Source organism: Phaseolus vulgaris, chromosome 1, assembly GCF_000499845.2.
Source record: "Phaseolus vulgaris cultivar G19833 chromosome 1, P. vulgaris v2.0, whole genome shotgun sequence".
NCBI classification, from domain to species: Eukaryota; Viridiplantae; Streptophyta; class Magnoliopsida; order Fabales; family Fabaceae; genus Phaseolus; species Phaseolus vulgaris.
The window spans coordinates 36,066,145-36,077,707 of record NC_023759.2 but is presented as its reverse complement, the minus strand read 5'-3'; the positions used below and the strand labels follow the sequence as shown (position 1 = coordinate 36,077,707).

Here is an 11,563-nt window from a genome sequence, read left to right as displayed (position 1 = left end):
CGAAACACTAACAAACAAACATGATTTTGCGTTTGTCTTCTTTGTCTTTTTTTTTCTTTTGCATTTGATGGTCATGGTGGGTTTCTTAGGCAACGAATCAACGATGTAATCATCTTCCACAACTTACAAAAATCTAGTAATTATATAAGTAAGTTTGCACCATCAAAAAGTAAAATAAAAACTTGTGAGAATTTTCGTTCTCCTTCCATTCTAAAGGTGCGTAAGAATAATTATTCTTGATACCACTATTGAGATTTTGGGTTTTAAAAATATATTTTGGAAATAGAAGAGATAAGTTATATGGAGGAACTTGTATTTATTTTATTCATAAACTCTATAGAGTAAAATGTAACAAAATATCAAATATTTACAATATCTCAATCTAAATTTTCCAAATCTAAATAATAAATAAATATATTTTGATCTTTGTATAAAAGATATTTCTAAAAAACTAAAAGATGTTTTAAAAATTAATTTAAATAAAAAAATATTAAACAAATATTTTCAACAAATGCTAGTATAAATATGAAGGTTGTATCCCAATTAAGTTGATTTAGGAAAGTGTTGGAATTTAGCAACCATATAATTAATAGGATAATTAATCTGGATATATTTCTAACGTGATCCTTATAAATGGTCGATTTTAATATGATAACATCAACCTAATTTGACATAGATGAGATCCAATTATAATTGTAATATATAAATAAGATGTAAATTTACTTATTGATAATATCAAAATCATTTAGAATATATTTTAACCATATTTGATGCAACTATTCTCTTAATGTTATCTTTTCTTTCTTTTTAATAGAAATGGTTCTCTCTCGTACACACATTTAAAGTGAATGATGCACTTCAAAAGATAAAGTATAAGCTAAAACAAATGCTTAAATATTTCAGATTCACACAGGAAGGGGAATAATCCTCTTGTTTGGGGTTTGAAAATGCATGGGAAGGGAAAGGAACCCAAGGGTTGTTCTCCTCAAATATACAATTTTGGTAATCCAAAATTGAGGTGGAATTTGGAGAAATAAAGTAAACATATTACATTCCATTCAAGGCATAATTTAACCTCTAAACAAAATTTGGTTCTACTCCTTTCCCAAATTAATCTTCCAAACAAGAAGAAAGCAACCTCTGTTTCATTCCTTCCATTCCATTCCATTAATCAAAAATAAAAATAATCCAAAAACAGTGTTTCTCTCATTTTGGCCACAATGTTGCAGTGCCCATTAGGCAGTAGTGAATTCTCAGCTAAGTTTGGTCCATAAAGATAAACTCTTGTTGGGTAAGTGTAGTGTTTTTGGGACAAATCAGTAGAATTGCATAGGGGATTATATTTGAACATATATACATGCAACTTTGTAAAGCAAAATCCTTCAGAAACAATACATTCATGCTCATGAAAATATTCCCTTCCACAAGTGCTTCCCATATATGGTTGCCTCCACATTGGCTTTTGCCAAAGAGAAAACAATCAGGACTGTCCAAGAAGTGAAGGCTTGTAGAAAACATGGCTTTGTGCAATCTCAATTCGTTCGCGAGGATCATTCAAATTTTCATCCCTCAATGCTTTTAGAATAGCTTGTGATGATTGTTCCCTGAGAAATACATCAAGCACCACAAGCAATTCAAACTTATTTCGTAAGTTGGCAAGATGATAGAGATTAGCAAATATAGTACTTGGAGTTGGGAATGTTCAAAGCTAACTAGCATAATGTAAGAAAACAGACTACCAAGGCTTGAGTCAATCATTGCAGGATTTTACCTTGATATCAAAATTTTGTAGAGTGTCTTCAAGATGGGACAAAGCTCCACAGGAGCAACAGGCTTGTTTTCTTCAGGATGCAACACATTCAGGCTAGATTGGCTCAGAAGTTCAAAGAATGCTTCCACTGCAGACACACCCTGGAAATAAATGGAAGGGATAGCATTTTGTTTAGTTATTGGAATTTGATTGAAGGAAAAAACATGACTCAGGAGAAATACACAAGGATGATTTCTATTTCTTATGTAAATGATATTAGTTCCAACTCTGGTGTGGCATCTATGAGGACAAGAAGTGAAAAGTGTGGCTTATGTCAAGTAAAAATTGGAACATCATATTCATCAACCCATCTAAGAATAACCACATAAACCTTTGAAAATGAAGCATATACATACATAGCGTTGTTGTGTTGTGTTTTGTCCTAACGAGTTAAAAACAAACACTCCTACTAAACTATGAATACAAGTGCAATGATGCAAACCAGCAACCCCTGGCACAGGATGCTGCTAAATTATCTGTGGTGCGTTATCATTTTTATATGTATGTAATTATTGAACTTTCACATTTTAAAGATGCAATTGGAACTCCTCAAGAACGTAGCATGAGTTTGGAAGAAACTAGGACAAGAAAAAAATTACAAAATATACCTGAATCATTCCTTTGCCACTAATGCTGTCACCCATGTCTGGTCTTAATTGACCCTTAGCCAACATTTGACCATACCAAGCGTTACGGCCTTTCAACAAGGTTACATAAGTGTCAGCCAGTAAGGGGCCTGCAAGTTTCTCAGGTTCTTCAGCCAACAAGTGAGTGATGAATATCATTTCTGATGTGCAGTGTGCAAAGTACACAGATTTGCTTGTGGCACTCTCATTGGTAAGGGCAGCTACCATTCCTGACAATATTAAAAATGAAAACAGGATATATAGATTGCAGATCAGAAAGCAAGTGTAGGACATGGGAATTCTTATTATAAAATGAGGCAGTTAAACCCTTTTCTTTTCCAAGTTAATGCCAACTAGAGCTAGTCTCTACAGCATGTGAAAACACATAAATGCCTTGATTTGTATCATGAAACTTAATCTATATACCTAGATATGTTCCATGCATGGAAAAAATCGTATGACTATTTGTCATTGATGCTTCCTTTTCTATTTTCTTTAGATTGTAGAATCTTTTTGAGATAATGTGCATTAGTATGTGTGAAATAGGAAGAGAAGCAACTTGTCAAATAGACAACATTACACGAACCAAAACATGATGATATGGACTACTTCCAGTTTGATATTAGATGTAAAGTGATAACAATTATGATTAGAAACTTACCAGCTCCAATTGCATAGACGTTTTTCAAACCACCCATGACCTCATGTGTGACAAGGTCACTGTTATCCCAGACAATAAATTGTGGCTGTCGTAAAAACTTGGCCAGATGTTTTCTCCATTTCTCGGCTCCACATATTCTTGCATTGGCATACTCCTTGTTGTAGATTTCTGAGGCAATATTTGGACCCCCAAGATAGAGTATGTTCTCCATTGGCACTCTAGCTGTCAAGTTTGCAGTGCAGAGAGTAGTGAATCAGTGAAGAACTCAAATATTATTGCATAGTAAGAAAGAAGGCTATGACCTATGATAATACAATATCAGATGAAGGAAAAAAAGAGTAACTGCTAGAAAACAAGGATGTGAAGTAATAACTTAGCATGAATTTTTTTGCTTAGCATCAAATTCTGGGTTAAAAATAGATGTAATTCGGCAAGAGAATTATCACAATTGATCTGTAACATGCTCGGCATGAATATGAACAATATAGACTTTGTAAATTGAATGTGTTAAGAACAACTCCCAAGATTATTGATAAAATTTCATAGTTACTAACATGAAAGATTAACTATAACAATACTGACTAAAAAGATAGAAGTTACTCATTAAGCATACAAAAAACGCATATTTGTAGATGTTTCATATCGGAAGTAAAAAAATAAAATAATAATGAGATCCTGACACGTATAAAGGTGTTGCTTCCACTCATCTTCACCTTCATACAAACGACTTGTATCATCCCTTCTATTTCTCTCAACCATACTAATTGCAGCATCAACTTAATTTACTAAAAATTGAAGATTCTGAGCAACTTTAATTTGTAGGCTTAAAAGGAAAATTAAACATTACAGTTATTTTATTCCTCATCAAGATTTCATGAGATGATTCATTCCCATAAATTGCTGAGTTCTCACTGATAATGAAGCATGTTTGGATTAGATTCTTCTTCAAGATTATATCTGCTTGATAGAAAACATTGCTGGTGTTACTATTCAAATGTGTTCGTTTTATAAATACAACTAATTTTGTAATTACTTCGACTAACTTCTTACCCTTTTTCTAATTTTGTTATAAAATGTTATATTAAATAAGTCAATCAAAATAACCTATCTTAGAACCACTTTTTACCTAACATATTCAAATATAAAACTTTGTTTCACATGATCAATTATAACATTGATAGATAATTAATTAATTTAGTTCCCACAACTCTTTGAAGGCACACTAAATTAGAACAAGTGACCAAAATGTAAGCATCACACTGTTTTTGGTTATTCATCCTGGCAAAGGCATGATGCAGATACTTATTTTTTACTCATTAGAAAGAAGTAAAAAATGTACAGAGAAAAGGTAACAAAGAAAGGGTCTTACTTGCTTGGTTAATCATCTTTGTGGGAGTAATAATATGTGGCAGAGGGTCCAATGCAGCCTCTATACCCTTTGACAAAGAGATAATTATAGGCACTGTGATTCTCTCGTTCCAATACTTACTAATCTCTTCAAAGATCTCACGTGTTTCTGTAGAAGGCAAACCATTGACCACAATATCAGCATCCCAAACAGCTTCCTGCAAGTTTGTGACCACCTTCAAAGGACAAAGTGGGGTATCAATCATGTTCAAGCAAAAACCATCTTTGAGAATTTCATCAGCAAAGAGGGTCCTGTCACCAAGCCTTGCCTCCACATATTTCAGATATGCACAACGCCTGATCAACCTCCTCAACACATCTTCCCTTGAGTTGATGACCTCAAAGAGATGTTCAGCAGTGCCTCTATCCACTGCCCTTCCTGCTCTTCTCCATATCCTGATCTGTATCTTGTCCCTGAATTGCCCATAAGTGTCTTGTAGCAAAGCTGCAAAAACACTGCCCCAAGCACCAGCTCCAACACTCACAATTCTCAGAGGATCACCATCAGCTTTCCCAATGAGCCTCCTCAAATCATCAAGCTTCTCCTCCACCCCATTACAATTCTGACCACCAACACTTCCATTTGAGTATGCATTATGAACCACTCCCATTATGCTTCCCTCTATGCTCTATAGGACCAACAAGTCTTGAAAAAACAACCAGGGATGACTTATGAACTTCAATAACTCAGACTCTTATATAACCTCAATCTTATGCACCCACTTTCCCCTTACCGACCAATGAATACTTTTCTATTTACCATAAGAATTGACTTAGCAAAACATACAGCAATGGAAAATCAAATCCTTTTGGTGGGTGTTGCTTGACCAAAGCTGAACATTAATTTTGGTCTGAGCAAAATTTTCTAACCAGAAAATTAAGCCTATCCTACTCTAAAATTAATTGAAGCATGCAATGCATGAAACCTTGCTTACTTATATACACACATAGACACAAAGTAGTGCTCTTCAATTTTTCTTCTAGTTTTGAAGAATGGCACGTGGGAAGCCAAGAGAATAGGTATGAGGGAAGGGGAAAAAAACCAAACACCATCAAACTTTGTTTTCTCCGTCTCTTGTTAGTTGATCTACCCAACTATAAGACGCGGTTGTGTCAATATAAAACCAAACTTTCGTGCTGGTAACTACAAACTTATGGTCCTACACTGCTGGGTTGATTTACTTCAACTCATTCATCTCATGACCCCACTTTTTTTTTTTTTTTTTTCATTCCTACCTTTCTATTGCTACAACTTGTACACTAAAACCAAATAACATATCAAAAATAAAATTTGTAATAGAAATTACACCAAAATACATTTTAGTTTATCCTATACTTTTTAAAAATAAAAAGTACTTAAATATCTCGAAATTAATACGCTAGATCTAATTAGTTTTTCTATTAGTTTATTATACTAATCTAGTCAACTTAATAGCACGTATAAATATATAAAAAATGTTAAATGTTTGTCACATCAATTGAAATTAATACTACTAATATAAAAAATCAACAGAATGATCAATTTATGGAACTAAATTAAGACTAAAAAAATAAGATAAAAATTATTTTTTGGTTTTATTCAAGACAAAGTTGCTCAAAACAAAATTAAGTAGTAAACATTAACGCTTCCCTTCATGCAAGTTCAAACGTTTTGAGAAGTATCTCTTATGTTTTAAGCACTAATGAATCCATTTGTATTGGTGTAATTTATATAACATCCAAAAGATGCATAAGGCAACTCTAATGGGAGTTGTTCTTTCACCTGAATTCAAATTGGTAATTGTAGCAACCACGTACTCCTGAATCTAATTAGTTACTAACTAATTAGTCTATTTAATAATTTAAAATTCGTCTCCATTAACATGATTTTTATATACTGAATGAGATTCGAAATTAAGGAAAAAAAATTTGATAGGGTTGAAAGGAGAGTGTAGCCTTTTGGTTTTGGTGATGTGAGATGGATAAACAGGTGTAATGAAGATTGATTTGGTGTATGATATTAATGTGGAGTGATTTTGAGAAGGGTGGCACCCATATGAAAGTATTGGCATTAAAAGTGTTTGGGTGAGGCCAACTTCCCCAACGGTAATTAATATTAATTAGTATATGACTTTCCTCAAATCTTCATGTGAACTCTCCTTCCCAATCTTTGAATATGACATATACTCATACTTTTTGTCCTTTTTTGGTGTTACCGGACACACATTTAATGTTCTGTTTCTTATGTCTCTCTGCCTATGTTTGAGCTCCTCTTTTTTAAATTATTCATGTTCATCAATTTCTTCTTAGATGGACCATTTTTAGCCTCTGGATAAATGTAATTAGATTCAGGTATAACTAATTCTCAAGTACTATGCCACTTCAATTTAGGTGATCCAATTGATATTCATAATTAATGTTCACGTGATTATCTCTCTTTGATGTGAATGTTTGTGTTAGTTTAGAGATGAGGTGTTCCTTTGATTTATCAATGAAGTTAGACTATATTTAAGTTGGATTAATTAGTTCAATTTTTTTATTAATAATATATATTTATGTGTATAAGACGAATTTAAATAATATAAATTTATAATTTTAAAAAATCTTAGAAGTGTTTTGGTAGGTCTCAATATAATCTCATATTTTTTAGGGGTTTGAGACTAATAACAATTTATATTCATATTTCTACTTTAACTTTTCAAGGTGTCTTTTAAGGACAAAATTGTGACGGAGCTTTAAATTTCAAAACAGACAATACATCAAGATGTGGTGATTCATAAAATATTAGACATTTTTTTATTTACTATTTTTTATTTTTTCTGATTGGGCCTGCTCATATGTAATATGAGTTTGTATGTATTTTAGTCTAGTTAGTATCTCTGCACCCCCATGTATCTCAGGCTCTTTTTTACTCTTTTCGAATGCAATTGAATAATATTCAAATTCTACACAAGGGTTTCCTCTCTTCTCTGTTCTTCTCTCTGTTTCACTGTTCCCCCCCCCTGAAGCACCCAATTTTCCCCTCTTCTTATTTCTGTAATTGTCCTGGTATCCTGCAATATGGTATCAAAGCTCTGTTACGTGCACTACGATCCCTCCTTCATTCTTAATGTCTTGTTCTTCCGCAATTCTTTTTCGATTGTTCTCTCTTTTTTATTAACGAGTTTTTCTCTTTTGCAGTTTTAAAGCTTTGGTTTCAATGGCTACGAAAAACCCCAATCAAAACGAAAACCCTAACCTTAACCAGAACAAGAACTCTACTCAAAGTGACAATCTCGCTCAGAACTTCTTGTATTTGCACCCGAGTGAAAACCCTGCGACCCCTCTCGTATCTCCTGTTCTCGATTCACCAAATTACCACTTTTGGAGTCGCTTGGTCATCACTGCGCTAAGTGCAAAGAACAAGTTAGATTTTATCAAAGGTGTGATACCTTAACCCTTTGAATTGGATCCCACCTTCGCGTCTTAGATGCGCTACAATAACATGGTGGCGGTGGCGTCTTGGCTTGTGCATTCGGTTTCTGTCTCCATATGCAAAAGCATCATATAGATGGAAAATGCACTGGATGTCTGGAATGACCTTAAAGCTCGCTTCTCACAAGGTGATTTGTCTCGTATTTCTGACCTTTCAAATAGAGGCATCTTCTCTCAATCAAGATGATCTTTTTGTTACTGATTATTTCACCAAACTTAGGGTCATCTGGGATGAGTTAGATAATTTTAGACCTGATCATGTTTTCACCTATAATGGTTCTTCTGTTATTGCCCAAAGAAAAAGAGAGGATCAGGCCATGCAATTTTTGCGTGGCCTCATGATCAGTACAATAACATAAAGGCCCATGTTCTTCTCATGGAGCATGTCCCTTCTATTACTAAGATTTTTTCTCTAGTTGTTCAACAAGAACGACAATTTAACAGTAGTGTTTTAGTTGCTCATGTCAATAACAATAATTCTATTATTCATACCAATGTCAATTTTGTCACCTATTCTTTTTGTGGAAAGCTGGGTCATAATGAAACTGTATGTTTCAAGAAAAATGGCTATCCTAACCAAGATGAAAAAGGGTCAAGATCTAGTGACAATAATAAAAGGGTTTTTACTTACTGTAATAAGAATGGGCACACTGTGGATGTCTACTATAAGAAGCATGGATACCCCCCGGGGTATAGATTTCAAAATAGTAATTTTTCTCATGGCAATATTATTGCTCAAGAAGACGTTGCTGGTGGCCAAGATCATAATAAAAATATTGGTAGTGGTGACTTCCGTATTAACCAAAGTCAGTTCAAAATCCTTTCAGATTTTTTGAAGAATGTAAGTGTCTCAAACAGTCAAGCACAAGTGAACCAGATTGGTTCCCTTTTTGTCGATCCTAAGGATCAAAATTATGCTATAACAAGTAATCAGAATAGATTTCAAAATTTTATCTTCAATAAGCATGCTTGGATTCTAGATTCTGGTGCAACAGATCATGTTTGTTTTGACATATCTAATTTTACATCATATATATTAAACCCATTATTATTAAAATTCCTAACGGAAATTTTGTCACTGCCTCCTACTCTGGTACAGTCTTTTTCAACAATAAATTTGTTTTGAAAAATGTTTTATATGTGCCAAATTTTTCTTTTAATTTGATTTCTATATCTCCATTGACCACATCACTTAAATGTGAGCTTATTTTCTCTTCAGCTGAGTGTTTGATATAGAATTCCATAACCAAAGACAAGATTGGTACAGTTGATGTTGTGGCTGGTCTATATGTCTTCAACAAAGTTGACAAAAATGTTCTAAGTTATACTACAAAACAAACAAATATCTGGCACCTCAGAATGGGTCATCCTTCAGAAGAAAGGTTAAAATTTCTGCAAACCTATTACCCTAATATTCATATTGATAAAGATTTCATTTGTGATGTTTGTCATCAAGCAAAACAAAGAAAACTTTATTTTTTCCCTTAGTGATACTAGAACTGCTCAACCTTTTGAATTACTTCATATTGACATTTGGGGTCCTTGTTCTGTTGTTTCAATGCTTGGTCATAATTTTTTCTTACTATAGTAGATGATTTTACTAGGTATACCTGGATTTTTCCTATGCATAATAAATCTGAAGTCAGGGCTAATGTTACCAATTTTATAACCTATGTTGAAAATCAGTTTTCTACCAAAGTTAAAATTATTCGCACTGAAAATGGCATTGAATTTTCCATGCATGATTTATTTGCATCCAAAGGCATTATACATCAAACTACTTGTATTGAGACACCCGAACAAAATGGCATTATTGAGAGAAAACATCAACACCTCTTGAATGTCACTCGGGCTTTACTTTTTCATTCTAGTATTCTTGCTATATTTTGGTGTTTTAGTGTGCAACATGCTGCTTTTTTTTATTAATTGTATGCCTACTCCGTTGCTTAATAATGCTTCTCCCTATGAAAAATTATACAAAAAATTGTGTGATATTTATCATCTGCGTGTTTTTGGATGTCTATGTTACTCTTCTACCATTTTTGCTCATAGAAAAAAAATGGACAACCGTGTTGTTTCTGGTGTTTTTCTCGGTTTTAAACCTAATACAAAAGGTTTCCTCTTTTTAAACCTCAAAAATCAAAAAATAGATTTATCCAGAAATGTTGTTTTTCATGAGAATTGTTTTCCTAATCACTCCAAGCATGTACAAAACAATGATTGAAATAGTCTATCTTTGCCTATTCCCGATCATTATGCCCAGACTTATGATGATCTTGATATGCAATCTGAAAATAATGTTCATGATGTTTTACTTGATAACACTTTTGAAACTAATGTTGAGATTGAACAAAGTGATAATGTTATTGTTTCTCCTAGAAGATCAACTCGCAGCAGATGAAGGCCAACTTATTTACAAGACTTTGAGGTATCCAATATCAGTAATAATACAGTAAGTACTAAGTACCCAATTAATTCCTTTTTAAATTACAATTCTTTGTCTGATAATTTCAAACATACAATCATGTTGATTTCATCTACCGAGGAGCCTCAAAACTATGAGGAAGCTATCGTGCACCCATATTGGGTCCAAGCAACGAAGGAAGAACTTAAGGCACTTGAAGATAATAAAACCTGGTCCATAATCGAGCTCCCTCCAGGGAAAATTGCCACTGGGGGTATAAAATTAAACACAAGGTTGATGGCCCTACTGAACGTTACAAAGCCCGTTTAGTAGCAAAGAGCTACACCCAAATCGAGGGTCTTGATTTTCTACATACCTTTGCTCTTGTAGCAAAGTTAACTACTCTTAGGCTGCTTCTTGCCTTGACACCAACTAACAACTGGACACTAAAGCAACTTGATGTCAACAATGTTTTTCTACATGGGGAGTTAGATGAAGAAATATACATGGTTCTGCCTCCAAGACTTCACTCTTTATCTACAAACCTGGTTTGTCGCCTCAGAAAGTCACTTTATGGCCTCAAACAAGCAGGAAGGCAATTGTATGCTAAGCTTTCAATTTTTGTAATTTCTCACAAATATAATATTTCCACTGCTGCACTCTTTGTTTTTGAAACATGATGACAAATAGACCATGGAAATCCTTGTCTATGTGGATGACATTGTCCTCACCGGGAACAACCCCATGGAGATATCCAATATAACAAATCTGTTGAACAATTTCTTCCTCATCAAAAATCTGGATGACTTAACCTATTTTCTGGGCATTGAAGTAGCATGCAATGACACTGGCATCCACTTAAGTCAAAGAAGTACGCCCTGGATTTACTCAAAGACGTTGGAATGCTTGGTTGTGCTTCTGTGTGTTGAAAATGAAGTTTTGATGCCTCCAAATCCATGAAGACAACTTGAAGACTTTGTTGTTGTGTTTAGGGTTTAGTTCTAGGTAGTTTAGAATTTGCTAGATACACTCTTAATCAAATTCACAACTGAATCAATCTGGTTTTAAAAAGAAAAACGTTTTTCAAAGCTAAGTGAAAAACAACCTGTTGATTTCTCGTTTTAATTGGTTGTTTTTCCTTCACAGCCTGTGTGAAGGGTTTTTGAACTTTTTTGGTTTTTGTTGGCTTAACTGTTAAACCA

At 33.7% G+C, this 11,563-nt stretch overlaps 1 protein-coding gene across 1 annotated transcript; it reads right to left on the bottom strand.

The window, feature by feature from the left end:
• Positions 1-1,143: 1,143 nt before the first annotated feature.
• On the bottom strand, positions 1,144-5,658 carry LOC137814018 (glycerol-3-phosphate dehydrogenase [NAD(+)] GPDHC1, cytosolic). The gene is made up of 5 exons (XM_068616536.1): positions 4,467-5,658; positions 3,098-3,319; positions 2,419-2,666; positions 1,772-1,911; positions 1,144-1,604 (listed from the first exon to the last, which is right to left on the bottom strand). The coding sequence occupies exons 1-5, from the start codon at positions 5,113-5,115 to the stop codon at positions 1,481-1,483; spliced, it is 1,383 nt and encodes a 460-aa protein (XP_068472637.1). The 5' UTR covers positions 5,116-5,658; the 3' UTR covers positions 1,144-1,480.
• Between the last annotated feature and the right edge of the window lie 5,905 nt (positions 5,659-11,563).